Genomic DNA, 19,979 nt, shown 5'->3' on the forward strand with positions numbered 1-19,979 from the left:
TTTTTTGTTCTGTGGGTTTTGTGGGATTTCACGGCCTCTGGCCGCGACAGACACTCTGGAGGAACCAGGCCCTGACATCAATTTGGGTGCTTCCTGAACCTCAGAGATGGAGATCAAAAATTCCTCACCTGAGCAAGGCCCTGTCCACCGCCGCCTCCCAAGTCCATGGAGGATGGCTGCACAAGGGTTGAGGAGACATTTCTTCTTTCTTTCTTGTTTCTTTTATCTTTTTTTTCCCCTTTGTTTTCGTTTTCCTTTGTTTTTTCTTTGTTTTTTCTTTTGTGTGTATGTGTCTGTGTGTGTTTTTGCCTTCCCTCACCGTGATGTGACATGTGTGTGACACGCGAGATGCGGTGATGTCTGTGATATGATTCCATTGCCCCACGCTGTTGTTTTCGTGTTCTTTGTGCCTCCATGTGTTCTGCCTTCCATGTTGCTGTGCCTGACGTGTTGGAACGTATGCCCGTGCCTTTGATGATGCGTGCCTTGTGTTGTTGTAAGCCCCTTTTGGTCGATCCGCCCTAAGATGTGTAATACTCCGTCCGTGACTGTCTATGGCTGTTCCTTGTGAATGTTTGATAATTGCCAATCTGGTACAAGCAGCTTGCCACGGATCCGATAGCCCATTCCTCGTTGGCTGGTTGTGAAGACTCTGAACTACTGCCTTGTGTTGTTCACTGAACCTGATAACCAGATGAGTATTGTGTTGTTGATCCATTCCATCCTTAATAAAAGTATATCCAACTCCTTCACAAACGAACAGGAACAGCTGTGCGATATCTAATCAGATCCATTCTGTCCCTCTGCCTGGGGTCCCATTCTTCCCTTTCCTCCTCGGTAAGCTCACCGTCCTCATCCCCTTCCTCCTCTTCCTCTTCCTCCTCTTCCTCCTCCTCTTCTTCTTCTCCTCCTTCTTCGTCCTCCTCCTCCTCCTCCTCCTTTTCCCCATCATCTCTATCATTGTCATCATCACTGTGCTCTCCGTTCTCACTACCCTTCCCCTCAACATTATCTTCATCTTTGATCCTCTCTTCATCCTCACCAACTTGGCTGCCATCGTATTGATCTAACGACACACTCCGCTCGACGTTTGTTCCGGCATCCTGCACTCGCTCTGGCACAAGATCCCGTGTCTCTTTAGAACGCAGAGGTAAGTTACACAACACCCCAAACTTGGCAAAAATGGTCGGCGGTTTGTCGTAATTCTGTCCATCAGCATTGCCCGTCTTGAAAATCCCCGGCGACACCACAAAGTCCACAACAAGATTTTCGTCTGGCTGGAACCCCGGGACATGCTGGACCATGTTCATGGTGTCGCTGTCGAACTGGAGGCTTGTGGATGAAGGATTATTATCTGGCGAGAGCTGGACGTGGAAATATGCCTTGGACAAGCGAAGAGATTTGTCCAAGCGAGCGGCTTTGCCGATGATGTCTTCCAGGTCGGATTCGAAATCTTCGAGGTCTTGTTTTGACGAGTGTGTGGAGTCGGGGAATGCCAGTGGGATCAGGAGCTTTTTCACCTCAGCAGCTATTTGTTCCAGCTCGGCGTTGTTGTGGATCGGGAGACTGAAGAAGTAATGTGTCGAGAAGATGCGCCAGCGGTGGAGTTTTGAGAGGGCAGATGATGTTGATGATGGATCGTCGGGGGTTGAGTTGGTTGTGATGAGACCTGTTAATATTAGCTGGTTGTTAATAGAAGACTTGGACCTCGACATCACAGAAATATCCATCATACTATGCAGACTGTCAAATTGCTCGCTGAAGCTCTGCCCTTGCCACCCAGCCCACCAGCTCGCCTCCCTCCGGAAGATGCATTGGTACAGGACGAGCCAGACCCAAGATTGAAACCAGAGCGAGCAGAGCGACGGGTCTGGGAGCATGGCCTCGGCATGGGGAATGTCTCGGAACTCTGGCATCTGGCCCAGTCTCTGGGCATCATCCAGCGCCAGTGTCCTAGGAAGGTATCGGGACACGAATTGCCGGATGTCGAAGCCGAGTCGTTCCCAGTTATTTCTGAGAGTGATGTCGGAAATCTTTGGAGTGTTGAGGTAATAGTCCGTCTTGATGGCTTCCAATTCCTCCAGAAACTCGGCGCTCTGCTGCTGGATCCCGTGGGTCAGTTCGTGACGGAGTTCCTCGTTCTTGTTGTTCAGCTGTTGGATGTGGGCATTTTGCTGTTGGATGTACTGATGCATCTTTTGGTTTTCCTGCTGACACTGGCTGGCGAAGGCGTTGAGCCTCTTGTTTTTCTCAACGTAGTCGCTGTATGCGTCGAGGACGGCTTGGGCCTCTCTGGAGCATCCGTTGAGTCGGGCATGAAGGTTCCTGTTTGCGTTCTCGAGAGCGGACCTTTCTCCTCGCAATCTGCGGGCATCTTCCTCGAGGCGGGCTTTGGTGGATTCCAGTTGTTTGTTGGCAGCCAGGAGAGATTTGACTTTCTTCTTGTATTCTGCTAGCTGCTTCTCCAGGTCGGCTCCTGGTGAGGTTGGTTGTCTTATTCCGGGGAAAAAGGACATCCCCCAAGCAGGGAGTGACGTTAGGGCTGCGAAGGCTCCTGAGCGGTTGTCCTCTGGGGCTTGGGTCTGACGGTGTTGTTCCTGTTGGTATGCCAACTCATCGTCTGAATCAGTGAAATCCCTTTCTCCGTAGTCCCGGCCATCATGGATCTGTGTTTGGGAGCGATGGATGATGTTTTGTGCATCGAAGCTGGGCGATGTGACCTCCAGTTCCCGCACCCTCTCGACACCACCTGGTCGATTTGTGGAGAGCACAGTTTGATAACTGCCCTGTAAAGGACGAGTATTAGTGTTTTCAGGACTTCCATAAGGAGGTGCTGATGTATAATCAGTGCAAGATGCACGACACTGCTCGCAATCATCCATCTTCGACGACAAACTTTTGTTAGCAAGACAGCTCAGCATTCCGGTGGAGATGGAGACCAACCTTTGACGTGATCCACGGTTACCAATGGCTGACAAATAGCTGATTCAGGCTTCAAGGCCCGAGAGGGATTATTTTCTTGGTCTCTCGGCTCAGTGGTCGCCGTGATGCTCGATATATCACCACAGGAGCTCCAAAGGAATGAGTTGGGAAAAGAGTTGCTTTACCCCTTGGCTGCAAGGCTCTGGCAAAGAAAGCCTGGAGCTGCAACTAGGAGAGGACACCCTGATTTAGTACACGAAACCTTGCATGAAACCCACCGACAGGTGAGGAGTTAGGCTGGATTTACAGGAAGACATCTTTCCAAGGCTCAAGTAAGCCTGAGGCTTGTGACCTTATCAACGCAAGGCGTCCTGCGCGATGAACTCACGAGCCAAGTACGTGTCCGTACATATCCATGCTGGACCCAGGGCGGAATAAGTCTCAGCTACGCATGAGAGCTGTATCAATCTGTATTTTTTGCATGCGTCTTCCCGTGGGATGGTAGCATCAACACCAATGCTGTTTAGAAACAACCTATTGACATGAAGACGTCAGCCTCGTGAGGGGTTGCCAACCGGCCATTGGATTCAGGTGAAGAGCCCGTCACAACGCCTTGCCTATTTTGCAGGAGTTAGGCAGATTGATGACCCTCAAAGTGTCACGGATGCACTGATATGAGCAACAAGGTTTTGGTTGGTGTGGATAAATGCTTGAGTCTTAGTTTGGTGTTGTGAAAAGGGTTCAGCGGTCCCTCAAAGTTCTTAAGCCCTGCCCCCTTTCATGACTTGACACTTTTGCCCATGAGATTGTAGTTGTTTGTTGACACCAGGTCCTGAAGTTGATATTGATTCCCAAAAGCTCCATCTGCTTGTCTTTTTATCATAGCCAATTCACTAGTTGTTTTAGCCCTCTGCGGATGACAAAGCAAACCACATATTTTGTCCAGTCCTAACAATGGGTTCTGACGAGACGCTTCAATTCCCAAACCGCCCAGCCAACGAGAAATCCTCCTCCTCGGGGGGTCAGGACTCGGACATCATCATCGTCGGCATCGACTTCGGCACAACCTATTCGGGCGTGGCGTGGACCTGGGCAAACAAGATCGAGCAACTCGAAGTCGTGACAAGCTGGCAATCCTATCTGCCCCAAAATGCCGACTGCGAAAAGGTCCAGACGGCCATCTCGCACGACAAGTCCGGAACCGTCAGCTGGGGCCACGACATCGCGCCCACCGCCGACCAAGTGAGGTGGTTCAAGTTGCTCCTGATCGACGAGAAGGACCTCCCCGAGGAGGTCCGCCGGTCCAATAAGCTGACCGAAGCGCGCAACTACCTGCGCAGGCACAACAAGACGGCCATCTCCGTCATCGCCGAGTACCTGCGTCTGCTGTGGGACCACTGCGAGCAGCGCATCGCCGACACCATCAGCCACAAGTTCGTCTACAAATACGCGCGCTTCCACTTCGTCATCACCGTGCCTGCAATCTGGCCGCAGTATGCGCGCGTGCGGATGAAAGAAGCCGCGAAAATGGCCGGCCTGCTGGACGACCGACTCACCGGCTCGCCGCAGCTCGACATCATTTCCGAGCCTGAGGCCGCTGCGCTGGCAACCCTACGCGATGTCGGCGGCCGCAGCGACATCAAGCCCGGCGATACCTTCGTTGTCGTCGACTGTGGTGGCGGGACCGCGGATCTCATCAGCTACGAAGTGACTAGCACGTCGCCTATGGTGGTGAAGGAGTGCGTCAAAGGCCAGGGCGGACTGTGCGGTGCAGTGTTTGTCGACGAGGCCTTTGCGAGCCTCTTGATGAAGAAGTTTGGCCAGGAGGCGTGGGGCAGGATGAGTCCCTACTCGAGACAACGGTTGATGCAGGCAGACTGGGAATACGGCATCAAGCATGCGTTTGATGGGCACAAGACGAGGACTTGGATCATCGACATGCCGCCGGACTGTTTTGCTTCGGGAGAGCGAAATCGAGATCCAAGGGTTGAGCTGAGCGCGGAGGATGTCCGCTCGGTGTTTGACCCGGTGGTCAACGAGATCAAGTCGATGGTGGCGGAGCAAATTGCCGCTGTCAAAGCACGCTGCAACAAGGACCCAAAGGTAGGTAAAGCTGGGGCCTCTCCTATCCGTCACTGGCTATTATTGGGAGTCCCAACTGACATTGTACAGTACGTCTTTCTGGTCGGAGGCTTTGGCAGATGCAGGTATCTCTTCAACTCCCTGAAGGAGTCTGTCGGCAAAAGCATCGAGATACTTCAGTCTCGTTCAACGGGCCCGTAAGTGTCCTTACCCTTTTTCTTTGCTCCCAGTCAACATTTCTGACAAGTCTGCCTCTAGATGGACGGCAATCTGCCGCGGAGCAGTCATCCATGCGGCCAGCCTGCGAGGCCTTGGATCATTCACCGTTGACGTGGAGGCTCGCATCGCCCGCGCCAGCTATGGTATTGATATTATGGTGCCATTTGATCCAAAAATTCATCTCTACGAAGACCGGCGTTGGAATGACATGTACCTAGCCTATTATGCATACAACCAGATACGGTGGGTCCTGAAAGCGGTACGTTGGCCTAAATCCTTGAGTTGTGTGATCGCATGGCTAATAATTATAACGGATGAAAGGGGGATACTATGGTGACGAAAGAGCCTATTCGGTTCCCATTCAACCGTCTCTATCGCAAGACGCAAACCACAATCTGTCCCGAAAGGGTGGATCTGTTCACTTCCACTGTTTCCCCTCCCCCTTCTCGGATCAACAAAGATGTGGAAATGCTGACATGCTCCATTCCATGCGATGTGCAAATCGATGCTACCACCCTCCCTGTGTGGACAAACCGAGAGGGGGAAGAATTCTACAAGTTCGATTTTTACGTCCACTTGGTTTGCGTGGGTGGCACAATCGACTTTTCCATCCACCACAATGGGAAGCAGCTCGGGGCGGTCAATGTGGTTGCAAAATGTAGCGATGCATGAGATGTGAGATCGAGGTATCTTTTGTTTCTACCCGCCATGTGGTAATATATGGAGGAGTATAGGTACATCTGTCACATGGGGGACTCTTGTTACTAGGTCACAACATTCAGGTACCTGGTTGAGTCAGAGTTGAGTTCGAGAAATGTAAGACTGTCTAAGTTCCTGATAATACCCTATGGAGATACTCTGGCTTCACCTCTCTCCCTCAATCTCATAAACATCAAACCTAACATGCCTCTCCGGTCTCACACAGCTTGTTGTTAAGTCTTCTTGCCCCTGAAACTCTCACGGGTCTTGTTCCGGTTGGCTGGTGGACAGCAAACACACGTTGCTCCACGATCTGGTTGAGCATACATCCCTGAGATAATACCACCAACGACTGATAATTGATCAAGAAAATGGTCACCATCCGTATCTCAGAGACATGTGCCATCGTTGAACAACATGAGGCTGTGCATCTCGAGATGCAGGGACAAGATACGACGACAGAGATATGTTGACGGTGTAACCAGAGCAACTCTCAGGGGTCGCCACCATGGGGCCCGCTTGATAATGAATTCCCCTTCAATCCAATTGTTGATACGGTATTTGAGGAGCTGTGACGTATGTCCACAGCGCCACTCGGCATCCAGACCCTGGCAGTTGACAAGCCGACCCGAGTCATTCAGCCACGAAGTTGTGCCGATGGGTTACACATGAGGAGAAAACGAAAAATAGACGAAGCATGCTCACACCTATCTGCTCCGTATTTACCTGAGCAGGATGAGATATTTCTCTTGTGTTGTCGCACGCCCATCACACATCTGTTTGCTGAGTCTCCTTCCGCACCATGTCCGGTCCACCGGTTCTCGACTCCTGGATCTCCAGCTACCTCACGTCACCCACCACCCTGACTGCCGTCAGGTCAGATATGGCAGACACTGTGAGCTCGCGGAGAGACAGTCTCGGCAAAGGGGACAGCGACAACTCGAGCACCTCTCCCCGTCAAGTCAACAGAGAAAGACACGGTAGTAGCCCTATGATTACCATCCTGTCACCTCCTCCCGCCAAGTCAGCCGAGCCACAACAGAAAATACCAACCCGACTGAGAAGTGATTCCGGTCTGGCCCTGCACACAAATCCAGCCGCATTCCGTCAGTACACAGAGCACAATGACGATGGCTCGTTGCCAGAGAAAGGTACCAGCAGGAGGAGGATGGGGGCGATGAGCGCCACAAGCAGCGTCAAGAGTTGCTCTCCCAGTTTGAGCCCTGAGACGGCACTCAGGGGCTATGTGTCCAACGACAGGATCCTGCCAGACTTTTTCGAGCCGGCCATTGTGCGCCTCGCCTTCTCGGATCCGTCGACGGTGAGGAGGCTTCGGGCATTCGCCGAGAAGATACGCTATGGCGGCCCGGATCTTGACTTCCTACAGCATGTTTGTGCATCCCCAACCTGCCTACCTTGCTTGGGCCAGAAGGTAACTCCCGGTTGACGCAACGGCAGGTCGAGCAATACTCGCGAGCGCTGGCGAGTGTGACGTCGTCCATGAGCCTAATCACCTCTCGCTTCACCAGCACCACGGCCACCGCGCCGCTATGTCTTCCGCGCGAGGTGGGCTCAGCCCTGCGCGCCGACGCCAAGTTCTGCTCCCGGACTGCTCTCCCCGCTCTGGACAAGTTATATCAAGAAGCCAAGGCTACCGCCCAGGAACGCCTTTCGCGCCATCTGTATCCCGAGTACGTCAAGTACCAACTATCCAAGTGTCTGCGAGACGCCCTCTCGAACCGTCCCCTTGGTGAAGGCGTGTGTTTTGGTCCCTATCGGGGTCTGGGCGAGGCCTTTTGCCTCACCGACCCCCTCGATCCCGAAAACCCCATCATGTTTGCGTCGGACGGCCTGTTGGACATGTGCGGCTACCGGAGGGAAGATGTCATCGGCCACAATGCTCGACTCTTGCAAGGACCCGCGACCGATCCTGAGGCGGTATGCCGTCTCAGCCAGGCAGTCTCGGCTGGACGAGAAGCCACCGAGCTGGTGCTCAACTACCGGCCGGACGGCACGCCGTACTGGAACCTGTTGTTCATTTGCCCGCTAATGGACAACGGTCTTGTCCGGTACTATCTCGGTGCTCAAGTCGATGTCTCGTACAGAATGGGCTCCGACGCCAAAGACATCATGTCCATCTTAAACTACGGCCCTGCTCCGGATGATTCCGAAAGGACTCAAACCCCCGTCTCGCCCTGCGCGACCGTTTGCTCGCGCCGGGAAAGCGGCGAGGACACCAGCCCGGCCGACGAGCACCGCGTTCCCAAGGCCCCTTCGCGGCGCAAACGCTTCCTGCGCAGATTCCGGCGCCGCTCCCCCTCTCCGCGAGCCACGTCCCCGTCTAACGGTAGCACCGCGTCCCTCTCCACCTTTGACGACAACCCCGGACCACTCCCGTCCATTCCCATGCTCCCACCGCTCAGCCCCCTTCCCAACCCTGTTCGTGACGACGACGCGTTTTCCTTTCCCCCACCGCAACCTTTGATAGATGAGGATAGCACGCCGTATTCCCGGTTCTTGGTCCTGCGCTATGATGCTCCGGCCCCTTCTTCTGTCGCCTCCTCGCCTTCCCCGACCTCGGAACGTTGTCCATCCCCTTATTATCCACCACCTCCACCATCTCCTCACCACCACTATCACCATCGCCATTTCCAACATCACCACCAAACCCAATCCCCAAACAACCTCCAACTCCCCTCCCCCGGCCGGCGCACCCTCCCCCGCTCCACCCCAACAACCACCACCACTCCCACTATTAATAACAATACCACCACCGCCGGCGGAGGAGGAGGCAGCCCAACCAAACCCAAACCAAAACCACAACCAAAACAACAACAGAATCCATCTCTGACTCTACCCATCCACTTCATCTCCACCCACGCGCTGCGTCTCCTCGGCCTCTCCCCGCACGACGCCGACTCGACCAGGGGCAAAGACGTCTTTTGCGTGCTCTCGTCGCGCTTTGGCGCCGCCGCGGAAGGGGCTGCTGCAGGGTTGCGGGCCGCGTTGGCGAGGGGCGAGACGGTGGTGACGGATGTGGTTGTTGCTGTTCCTTCTCCTTCCTCCTCTGGTGGTGGTGGTGGTGGTCGTGGTCGTGGGGGTGCTAGTGTAGTCAGTGGTGTTGGCGCTGCTGGATATGGGATGTCTCATGGTCCTGGTCGTGGACTTCTAAAAAGACCCGGCAGCTGGTCCGGTCCGACCTCCGGTTCCACGATCCCAATCCCCATCCCCGGCGCGGCCGTTGCTAGCGTCTCTTCAACCACCATCAACCCCAGTATGGCCAGCACACCACCAGCAGCAGCAGCTACAACCAGCAGACTCAACCTCGACGTCATGCCCAGCAGCGGATCCGGGTCCGGGTACGTCAGCGGCAGCGCGTCGGGGGACGGGAACGGCGGCGCTGCTACCACCGGCGGCTCGGCGTCGGCGAGCGCGTCTCCTGAGAGCAGCAGGCCGAGGCTCAGCGAGACTCTGGAGAGAGGGACCGAGTTGTTGAGCCATGTCTTCTGGCCGGGGGGCCAGGGGAAGGGGCATTTGAGGAGAGTGGTGTGTTGCTGGGTGCCGTTGAAGGATGGGGAGGGCAAGGTGGGGTGGGTGGTGCTGGTTTTGATGCCTGTGGAGGAGGGGGAGAGGGGAGGATGATGGTGTGGTGTGGTGTGGAGGGGAGTAAGAATAGTGAGGCTAGGCGTCAAATTGCGTCCTGCTTTTTAAGGCTTGAATGTTGATAATTTCGCTGATGTACACAACTCAGGAAGTCCAGAGAAGGATGCTGAAAAGAAGAAGTGCTGTCATTCCCGACCAACAAAGTAAACAAAACAAAGGGGTATATACACCAACACAATGCCCAAAAACCCACTGCGCACACACACAGGTCCAACCAAAACTCTAAAACTCCCTCGTCTCCCCAATCCCACAAACCTCAAACACCCCTTCCTCCTCCAACCCCCTCTCCTTCAACGCCTTCTTCAACAACCTTGGCGGCTCATCCACCTCCTCATACGTCAGCACCCACGTGCCCCAATGCATGCCCAACGCCCTCCTGCACCGCGTATCCCGAAAGATATCCACCGCGTCGTACGGATCGGCGTGCATCCAGCTAAACAAATACCGGGGCCTGTACGCGCCGATGGGGATCAGGGCCAGATCAAACGGCCCGCGGAGCTCCCCGATCTGCTTGAACTGCGGGCAGTGCGTGATTACCACATCGGGTGTGTTGTCGTCCTTGTGCGCCTCTTCGGCCGAGTCGGCGGTGTGCAGGCGATAGCCCGTGTCCCCGGCGAACCAGACGGATTTGTCGCCGGATTTGACGGACCAGGAGGCCCAGAGGGTGGTGTCGAAATCGAAGCCGGTGCGGCCCGAAGCGTGTTGGCAGGGGAGGCAGGTGATGCGAGCGGTAATGGAGTTGGGAGTTGTTGAGGCAGGGTTGGAAACATCTGGGCTTGTTGTTGACTGTTGTCCCTGATTCCCCTCCTCCGCCTTCGCTTCTCGCCCTTCTTCCTTCTTCGTCAACGTCAACTCCGCATCCTGCCACCAATCCATCTCTGTCACCCTCTCAATGCCCGACGAGCGGAACCACTTTGCCAGCCCCAGCCCAACAAAGAACTGCACTTGTGGATTCCTCGCAGCCAACGTCTTGACCGAACCCAGGGAGAGGTGATCGTAGTGCGAATGCGAAATAATCACAGCGTCGACGGGCGGCAGGTCAGCCAGCGAGCATGCAGGCGGTGTGTACCGTGGAGGACCGAGGATGCCGTGCGGACCGCAACGCGACTCAAAAACAGGGTCGAAGAGCACGCGTAGCCCTGAGGGGAACTCGACGAAGTAACACGCATGGCCGAGCCAAGTGGCGCGGAGTTTCGAGGGTGGGGTGCGGGTTGCGTCTGCGGAGGGGAGATTGGGGGTGACGACACTGACGCCCAACGTCTCGGGCTTGGAAGGGTCGGGTTTGGGCATCTTTAGTTTTCCGGTGATGGTGAGCCTGGGTAGAGAGTCAGCATGCATTAGTTATCCCAACGCAGATAGACCAGGAGGGGGGAGTGCCTACCAAAGGATCTTAGGCGCAATACTCCATGGCGACGTCTCCCTCGCAGCCGAGGGGTACGGGTTCTGGAACTTGACTGTCTTCCCGGAGCCATCCTTGACATGGTGGATTTTGTTGCGGCCATCCTCGGGGATGTCACCAGCCGGGTCGAGAACGGCCACGGCGCTCGTGTATGCGACCATGCTGGCAGCAGTGACAGCAGCTATGCTCGACGCGGAGACGGATGATCGTAGGACTGTGGTGGTAGTTGGTCCTGGGGACGGCGCGGTGGTGGCGACGGAGGAGAGACAGCGGCGGAATGCCGTCAGGAGCCGGCTCATAGTTATGGACTTGCTGGGCTGGCGGCCTTTACTCCTTATGGACACGGCTGAAGGAACGCACTGAGCCAAAGCTCAGGGGGGATCACGACATGACTAGTGTAAACTTAAGGAGTAAACGTTCCAATAATCCGGACAATGGACGCGTCAACCGGCCGGACTCTCCGGTCTTTGGGGCTCCGCAATGTCCGTTGCATCAGCACTGGACGGCGTCAACGGAGCAAATGACGCCGCTTCGGTGGAAACTCCGGTCCGATGGCGGGGCCGACAGTGTGGCTGGAGCGGGTTTCGGGGATAGCGGGCTTGGCGGCGGCTTGACGCCGGTCTGATGCCAGCCAAAGGGGACTACCCAAACAAAAAATAAAGAACAAAAAAAAGAAAATAACAAAATAACAAAATAATTTCAATACAAATAAAAATAAAAGAGAATCATGAACGGCCAGAAGGGGAGGCTGGACTAGGGGATATCAGTCACAGCTATCACTTATCTTGTTATTGTTCAACTTCTGAGCGCTCCGACAGGCTGATGTTTACCTTGAGGAACCCCCTGAACACCAGGTCGGACACAAACAAGACCAACATACTGACACTTGAAATCTATAGTAACCAAGACTTGATGTGAATAGAAAGCAACTAACATTAATACTCGAAGACGAGTACACTTTCAACTCCCAACGCCAAATCCCTTCCTCTTCCCATCTTCCCGAGTTGTTCCTTCTTGAGATCGTCTCTATTTATCCTCCCCAAGAACCTCCAATCCAACCATTCACTTTTTTAACCCGACCTCTTTATCCCCTCGACCAACCCCCATCCAAACCAAATCCATGTATCCCAATCCTCCAACCTCTCTATGAGCCCCGTGCCCAAAACCCAATGTATCCGTATCCCCATCATTACCTATCTCAATCTCCCCTCTTAATCATTCATTCATCCCTCCTCCTCGGTCCAGCCCTCACCACCCTCCCCGCCTCCAACACCACCTCCCAATCCGCATCCTGCACCGCCTCCGCCTTGTGCGCGATGGTGATCACCGTGCTGTGCCGCAGCTCCTCCCGCAGCAGGCGCTGCATATACCGGGCCGTGTCGGCGTCGATCGACGCCGTCGCCTCGTCGAGGATCACCACGGGGCTGCGCCGCAGGATGGCCCGCCCAAGGCCGACCAGCTGACGCTGGCCTTGGGAGAGGTTCTTGCCGCCGCCGTCGACGGGGGTGTTGAGCGTGAAGGTTGGTTTGTTGTTGATGTCAGAGTCGTTGGTGGAGGAGTTCGCACCATCTGTTCCAGCCAGAGCAGCCTCAGCATGCCGTCCCAGCACCCGCTCCAGCACCTCCGCTAGTTCCGCCTCCGTGTACTCGCCCAGCGGATCGAGGTTGTCGCGCAGCGTGCCGGGGAAGAGCACCGGATCCTGCGCGACGAAGGTGATGTTGCGCCGAAGCGCATGTTTGTCCACCGTCGCGACGTCCACCTCCCCGATGCGAATCGTGCCGCCGCCCGCCGACCGATCGGGCAAGATGGTGCCCAACAAGCTCAGCGCCAGCGTGCTCTTACCTGACCCCGTACGGCCCGTGACCGCAACGTTGGCGCCGCCGGGAATGGTGAAGCTGACGTCCTTGAGGACCGGGTCAAGATTCTGCGCGTAGCGCAGCGTGACGCGGTCAAAGACGATGTCGTCACCGTAGCGCGGCCATGAGGCCGGCGGGACGACCGTGCCCTGGGGTTCTTGCTCGACATCCAGCAGTTCCACCACCCGCTCGACGCTGACGAACTGCAGCTGCATCTCGCCGTACTTGCGGCACAGATTATGCGTGCTTTGGACAAAGTTGGACGCTGCGGCGAGAACGAAGCCCACGGAACCGCCCGACAGGCCCGATGCGATGGCCGCGAGGGCCAGCACGAATGAGCTCGCCGCCGAGAGCAGGTCAAAACGCAGCTGCAGCCAGGCCTGCAGGCACCAGTACATGTGGTCGTGCTTCTGGAACGAGTCGCAGCTGGCGATGATGCGGGCTTGGAAGTGCGGCTCGGCGCGATAGGCGCGAACGGTGGTGAGGCCTTCGGCGAGCGTGCCGACGTTGGCGAACAGCGGGGACAGGTACACGCGCTCGAGCCGGCGGAGGGACTGCGAGGTGGGCAAGAAGCGGTCGAAGGTGATGAAGAAGAGAGCCGTCATGACGATGCTGATGACGAGGAACACGGGGGTGGCGGTCGAGATGACGATCACGGACGACAGCCAGCCGAGGGAGTGGAAGACCACGGCCATCAGGTGGCCCGCGATCTGCCCGTCGATGGCGGCCATGTCAGCCGTGAGGCGGTTGAGCAGGCGGCCGACCGGAGTCACGTCGTAGAAGCGGAACGTGGCGCCAGCGACACGGCCCATGGTGCGCTCAAACATGTTCTTGCCAGCCTGGTAGATGATGACGATCAGCGAGGCGTCGGACAGGGTCTGGAACAGCACCTGGATCATGGACAACACCAGGAAGCCGACCAGCCAGGGGCCAACATGGCTGCTGGGTGACGGGAGGAGACGGTCCAGGTCGAGCCAGCTCTCAGGGGTAGCAGCACCAGTGGCGGCAGCTCCTGACCCCGAGAGGAAGAAGTGACCGTTCCCTTGAGAAACCGTGTGCGAGACCAGCGAGTGCTGGAGATCCTCAGGATAATACCCTCCCGCGAAGCCCAAGCTGCGCACGCCATGAACACCACCGTTCCAGATGCTGTCGTTGCTGCGCCCAAAGATCCCCGAAGAGGGCACCTCCCTCCTGTACCTCTCGCCCCATTCCTTCAAGAACCAAAAGTACCCGATCCTCACAACCCTGAACAGCGTGAAGAATACCACCAGCGTGAACCACCACCGCAGCCTCCCGGCCTTGACATACTGCCAATACACCGACGCCACCACACCGCCATGCACCCTCCGCTCCTCCTCGATAAACTTATCCGGATCCGCGTCCTCCTCATCCCCCGTCCCGGTGCCATTCTCCCCTGCGTTCTCCTCCACCACAGGCCCCGTCCCTGCCTGCGCCAACCGTGCCAGCCTCGAGAGGTTACTCGCATCCTCGAGCTCCGCGCGTCCGTACGCCACCACCCTGCCCCCTTCTACAACCTCCAACACCTGATCCGCATACGGCGCAACAATATCCACCCTGTGCGTAACAAACACCACCAGCCTCCCCGCCATCAACTCTTCCCTGTACGTGCCAAACAGATTCCTCAAAATGCCCGTCGCCGTCTGGTGGTCGAGCGCCGCGATGGGGTCGTCCCACACCAGGATCCTCGCCCTGGAGTACACCGCCCTGGCCAGCGCCACGCGCGCGCGCTGCCCGCCCGACAGGCCGACGCCGTTCTCGCCGATTTGGGTCAAATCCTTCCACTTGAACTTGTCCAGGTCGTCGCGGAGGCAGCAGGCGTCGACGACCTTGCGGAACCGCGCGCGGTCGTAGGGCGCCGAGAACAGAATGTTGTCGCGGATGCTCATGCTCTCGAGCCAGGGCGTCTGGGCGCAGTAGCCGACCATTTCGCGCGGGACGTGCCGCTTGCCGCGGAGCTGGTCCATCTCGCCGAGGATGGCTTGCAGGAGGGCGGTTTTGCCGATGCCGACGCGGCCGCAGACGACGGTGAGCCCGGGAATGCAGGTGAAGGATACGTTGCGCAGGACCTCGCGGCGATGGCCTGCTGCCGTATTCGTAGTCGTCGATCCCGGCCAGGAAAAGGTGGCGTCGCGGAAGCTGATTTCCAACTTGCCCGGGGGACCAGCCACATCATGATCGGTAGTGTTGCCCTGATCCTTCACAGCAAGCAAATCCACCCCCTTCAAATCCTCCTTCTCCTCCTCCTTCATAAACGCCTCGATTCTCCCCATCGAAACCCGCGCGTTCAGCATGACCGTCACCAAATCCGGAATCTCTCTCAAGCTATTCTGCAGCATGGCGAACAAATCTAGTGCCGGGAAGGCCACATCCACCGTCAGCTGCCTCCCGCTGACCACAGTGTACGCCCAAAACCCGGCCACGGGGAACAGGTAGGCCGCGAGGGCATTCACCACGGCAATCCCCTTGGCGACCAGATTGCTCTGCACCACGCGCCGCAGCTCCACCTTGCGTGCCGCCATGATGGTCTCGAGCCACGCCGTCTGCCAATCGTACCAGCGCAGGTGCCGGATGCTCTCGCAGAACTGGCTCGTGCGCTGCAGCTTGATGTCGCTGACCTCCCTGCGGGCGCGCTCCACTTTCAGCAACAGCCGCATCAGGAACACGTTGCCCGCCATGCCCGCCAGCAGGACCAGCACGCCGGCGAGCGAGGCGGGGCCCAGGATGCGGCCCAGCAGCGCCAGCGACAGGAGCAGGTTCAGCGGTTTGGTGACGAGTGTCCAGGCCTCCCAGAAGCGCTGGGCCACGTCGTAGGCGTCGCTGCGCACGAGGTTGAGGATGCGGCCGGTGGAGGCGGGGGAGTTCTTCTCGGGCCCTGTCGAAGATTGAGAGTCGGGTTTGGTTTGTTGCTCGAGCCGGGGACTCGGCGGCGCGGTGCGCGGCGGGGAGCTGAGTCGGAGATAGCCGGCGCGGACGATGGATTTGAGTTTCTTGAACCGGGAGGACGACGAGTCGGAGTGTTCCGATTCCCCATCTGAATGGATGCTGCTGGACTCGTCGTCGGTGAGGGTGGTGGAGGTCGAGGTGCCCGCGGTGTGCGGGTCGGGGAGCAATCCGTCATCGTAATTCCCCTCACCCGTCATCTCTCCGGCGACGCGTCCGCTAGGGATGGTAAACGCCTTCCTCCGCAAAATCTTCTCATGGATCATGGTGATCAGCTCTCCCCGACACCGCTCGTAACAACGCCGGAGAAGCCACATGTTCAGCGTGGCCGTCTGCGCCCTCACAACTCTCGCAACAAGCGTGATTGCCGCATAAACAATCGCCGTGCGCGTATTCGGCCCCTCCTCGGCAGACAAAGCAGCGAGGAGCTGCTTCAACAACAAGGGCTCCGACAGCTCCAGCGTCGTTTCCAGCACTCCCAACGACGTCGTCACGATCAGATCCGCCCCGTTGGCCTTGATCAAACGCGCGAGCACACTCCCCTTGACCTCGCGGAACATGGCATGTAGCCGGGTATGCTGGAAATGGCCCGGCAGCAGCCAGACATCGTCGTCGTGGAGCTGGCGTTGATAGCCGAGCTTGATGAGCGGCGCGAGCCACGAGACAGTCATCCACTGCCAGAGAGTGATACAATCCTCCGGAGTCCGCAACGCCGCGGTCGGCTCGGTGAACGGCTTCGCGATCGCGGAGCTGTCCAGCAACGGATCTCTCAGGGGCATGTTGAGGATAACCACGATGGCCGCCAGCGGGAGGACGCATCCGCATGTCCACGCCAAAACCCTGAGCCAACCATCCGGGGATGCGCCCGGCATGAGCAGCAACAGAGCCGTCTGGACGGCAAAAACAACGGCATTGATGAAGAGCACCACTCCCGGGGCGGTGCGAGGCCGTTCCACCGCGAGAATCACGCACGAAATGACCTGCCCATCCTGTGTCAGCGTCTCAATCACCAAACAACTGCCATCACCCTCCACAATAACAGAGAAGAACAAAGGAACAGAATAAGAAAATCACCTACCCCAGGAACAACCATCCCCAACCACTCCCCGCCCCATCCTCCACCACTCCTCATCACCATCCCAACCGTCCCCAAAACCACCCCTGCCCCACAACACGTCGCTACCGCAAGAGTCCAAGGCGTCCACTTCCTCCCCAGCTCTCTTGGCTGCCCAGCGGCGGCGGCGGCGGAACCAGCGCCAACAACCCCTTCCTCACCTCCCTCTTGCAGCCTCAACGGCGGGGCATCATCGCATTCCTCTCTGGCAAAACACCGCAGCCAAATCGGCCTGTGCCGGTTCCACGCCGGCCCGGCGGCGTAGCGCAGGACGATGGTGACAAGGGCGACCCAGAGCGGGATGTGTGACAACAGGGGCTGGCAGGTGGGGTTGAATTGCCCGAGCGAGGGGATCTAATAATGTTTGTCAGCGATGATGCCGTTGACTGTCGGGATTGTGACATCATTATGGTAGAGAGAGGTGATGGAGGTGGATGTATGGGTGAGTGGGATGGTATGAAACAAGCTGGGCCAGTCCAGTCCAGTCCAGTCCAGTCCCCGTCCCAGTCCAGGGCGAAGCTGTGTTTGTAGGCTAACATACCCAAACCGATCGACAACAGTTGTAACAAGGCCATAACGCATCCCACCCTCCTCCGAGCTCGGCGGGGGAGGTGGCCATGGTTAGAGGAGGAGGAGGAGGAGCAGCCATGAGATATGAGATATGGATCTCAGGCCAGCCAAGAGAAGGAGGAAATGGTGAAGTGTGGTGGTGGTGGGAGCTCTGCTCGCGAAATGATCACTTACACACCGCTCTCACACTCACTCACTCACACCAAGTGGGTGTTGGAACCAACCCAAAACTGGAACAAGACAAAACGTCTCCGGGGAACCAAAAAGGGAGAGAGAAAAAGGAAAGAAAGAAAGGAAAAAAATAGTGTGTCCTCGAGTCTAAGATATCTCTCCACCCACACCGGTCAGTCAATCCGTCGCGGAGATCGGCAACCAGGTAGGTCACTACGTAGTAAGGTCAGGTGCCAGGTAGGTGTGTATGTGTGTATGTATACCAAGCAACACCAAAAAAACCAGGTCCGGGCCTGGTCAATCCTCAAACCTCCGTCCCGAACAAAGCCAGACCCAGACCCCAGACTAGACTAGCGTAGGGCAGGATTCGAAGCCAAGCAAGTGGGACACGGCAGACAGGGGGTTTGTTTCGACTTGCTTGCAGCAGGGAAAAACAAAAAAAACACACAACGGTCTGTCCGGGGGGTTGGTCGAGGGGGGGGGAGGGGGGGGTGTCAGGGTCGGAATCCGGCCAGCGGAACACAGTCGATGAGGTGCGTCTGTCTGGGAGGTACAGATTGTATGTGTGTGCAACGCTGCCCAGTAGCAATAAACACATAATACTAGGGAACGTATGTATGAGTAGGTGTACGTGTACGTGACCCGGATAAGTTTTCTCGAACAAGCAGTATGTGTGGACAGACAGCCCAACGGGTGGAGGACAGACGGGGGGTGTAACACACGGGTCATTCCTCCGATACACTAGTTCTGAACCTGGGACCTTCACCGACTATTGGGTGCAGCAAAAATTTGGGGTGCGAGTGGAGGGGAGCCAGTGCCAGACCATGCTATGCCATGGGCAGCAAACGAGGAATATGGCGGGCTCGTGGCTGCGGTGCCCCGTTCGAGCTGCGATCGCGGATCCAAAGAGGGGGAGCCTCGCAAATCACAAGCCCAACCTGCTAAACACCGAAGTACAACGTACAGCAGGAGTTGAGGTATGTATGCAAGTAAACAATATCAGGCGGGCGGCGGCGGCAACGGCGGTGTCGGCGACAAGAACATTTCTCGAAATTGCTTGTTCCCGCGGGTTCCCGTGTGGGTGGGTGGTGGTGGGCTCGGGGTGGTGGGCTCGGCTGTCGACAAAAGAGGGCAAATCCAGGGATGCATGCGCCTTGTCTCGGGAGATATACCCGGACGTAACCTCGACGGGTCCGCCTCTTCTCACCGGCGGCGCTGCTTGCTGGAGTCGGTAAAGTCAGGTAGCGGCATGACGGTATGAGGGGACTTGGGACCAAGAACCCTGCTTCTCCAAAGTTGGTTGGATCGAAGCAATGAAGTGAATGGAGCATCGAAGCTTCGAAGGCCCGACTGGAACCAACGGAACCTCTGGAGAAAGCTCTTGGCCTCGATCGGGCACGCCACCCGACTCGTCTTCTGTGTTGATTCCCGATCAAGGGAGTCAAGTCCCGACGAGCAGTGCCGAGTCTTGCCCAACGTCACCCTCTCCCCGAACCCCGACCCTTACCACACATGACTCCGATGCCATTTCGACATGCATCATGGACCACCAAGGTCCGGCCCGCCGACGACTCCCGGGGCAGGCAAAAGACGCCGCCAGGTGGACATCACAAGTCCTCCTACGTCGCTGCTTGCATCCCATGCAATGCCGCCATCATAACCCCCTCCGTCCAGGGGTCCTGTCCGGTGATTGCTTCACTCGACCAAACCTCGCAGGGTTCTGGAACTGCACGTTGACTCGCCGGTCTCCCGACCCAATCCCCGAGCGAATCAATATCCCCCGCGTGCCGTCCTTCGTCATTGAAGATATTTTCATGATTGCATGCTGCAGAGACGAGACAGCAAACAGATGTACGGGAGTATGCAGTGAAATCGCCCTGCATGGGTAGTCCTCCCGTCAGCAAATCAGGGGAATGCCTTCGATCCAAGAAGGCCTCTTTGACCTCGGAATTTTCCTGCATCCTTGTTGCTGCCCGCGTGGATCTTGGTGGTGGTGGTGGTGCTGCTGCTTCTGCTGCTGCTGCTGCCGCTGCTCCTGCGCCGGCAGCGAAAACTTCTCATGCATATCATCACCTGCCATGAGAGTGAGTCGAATCAGTCTCCAACCGTAGAGTAAGCATGTCAGTGTCAGTGTGCATTGTGCCTGTGATGGACCCAAAAGAAGACAAGCCAAGCCGAGAAATCCCACCCATACTCCAAAACCTTGTACTGTAGTAGTAATAATATGTACACCCAAAAAAAAGTCACCGGGGTAGCCGGTGACCCTCGAAAACCTGCCGTGCCCCTCCTGCAAACCGCCTGGATGTGCACATATCCAAGAAAC

The 19,979-nt window shown here is 56.9% G+C and overlaps 5 protein-coding genes across 5 annotated transcripts; 2 read left to right on the forward strand and 3 right to left on the reverse strand.

Annotated features, from left to right (window-relative positions):
* Positions 1–749: 749 nt before the first annotated feature.
* Positions 750–3,239, reverse strand: VTJ04DRAFT_5004 (uncharacterized protein; the record flags this gene model as incomplete). Its single annotated transcript, XM_069363073.1, has 4 exons — positions 750–1,669; positions 1,736–2,292; positions 2,536–2,786; positions 3,201–3,239. 4 exons carry the CDS (start codon positions 3,237–3,239, stop codon positions 750–752), a joined length of 1,767 nt encoding a protein of 588 aa, XP_069219955.1.
* A 637-nt stretch (positions 3,240–3,876) lies between these two features.
* On the forward strand, positions 3,877–5,496 carry VTJ04DRAFT_5005 (uncharacterized protein; the record flags this gene model as incomplete). Its single annotated transcript, XM_069363074.1, has 4 exons — positions 3,877–5,025; positions 5,095–5,201; positions 5,263–5,366; positions 5,462–5,496. 4 exons carry the CDS (start codon positions 3,877–3,879, stop codon positions 5,494–5,496), a joined length of 1,395 nt encoding a protein of 464 aa, XP_069219956.1.
* A 1,228-nt stretch (positions 5,497–6,724) lies between these two features.
* On the forward strand, positions 6,725–9,564 carry VTJ04DRAFT_5006 (uncharacterized protein; the record flags this gene model as incomplete). The annotated part of the gene is made up of 2 exons (XM_069363075.1): positions 6,725–7,312; positions 7,381–9,564. 2 exons carry the CDS (start codon positions 6,725–6,727, stop codon positions 9,562–9,564), a joined length of 2,772 nt encoding a protein of 923 aa, XP_069219957.1.
* Positions 9,565–9,807: 243 nt separating this feature from the next.
* VTJ04DRAFT_5007 (uncharacterized protein) lies at positions 9,808–11,283 on the reverse strand (the record flags this gene model as incomplete). The annotated part of the gene is made up of 2 exons (XM_069363076.1): positions 9,808–10,900; positions 10,967–11,283. The coding sequence occupies 2 exons, from the start codon at positions 11,281–11,283 to the stop codon at positions 9,808–9,810; spliced, it is 1,410 nt and encodes a 469-aa protein (XP_069219958.1).
* Positions 11,284–12,203: 920 nt separating this feature from the next.
* On the reverse strand, positions 12,204–17,564 carry VTJ04DRAFT_5008 (uncharacterized protein; the record flags this gene model as incomplete). The annotated part of the gene is made up of 3 exons (XM_069363077.1): positions 12,204–16,781; positions 16,880–17,269; positions 17,457–17,564. The coding sequence occupies 3 exons, from the start codon at positions 17,562–17,564 to the stop codon at positions 12,204–12,206; spliced, it is 5,076 nt and encodes a 1,691-aa protein (XP_069219959.1).
* Positions 17,565–19,979: the final 2,415 nt, after the last annotated feature.

This window comes from Mycothermus thermophilus (genome assembly GCF_041956435.1).
Source record: "Mycothermus thermophilus strain CBS 625.91 unplaced genomic scaffold VTJ04scaffold_3, whole genome shotgun sequence".
Taxonomy (NCBI): Eukaryota; Fungi; Ascomycota; class Sordariomycetes; order Sordariales; family Chaetomiaceae; genus Mycothermus; species Mycothermus thermophilus.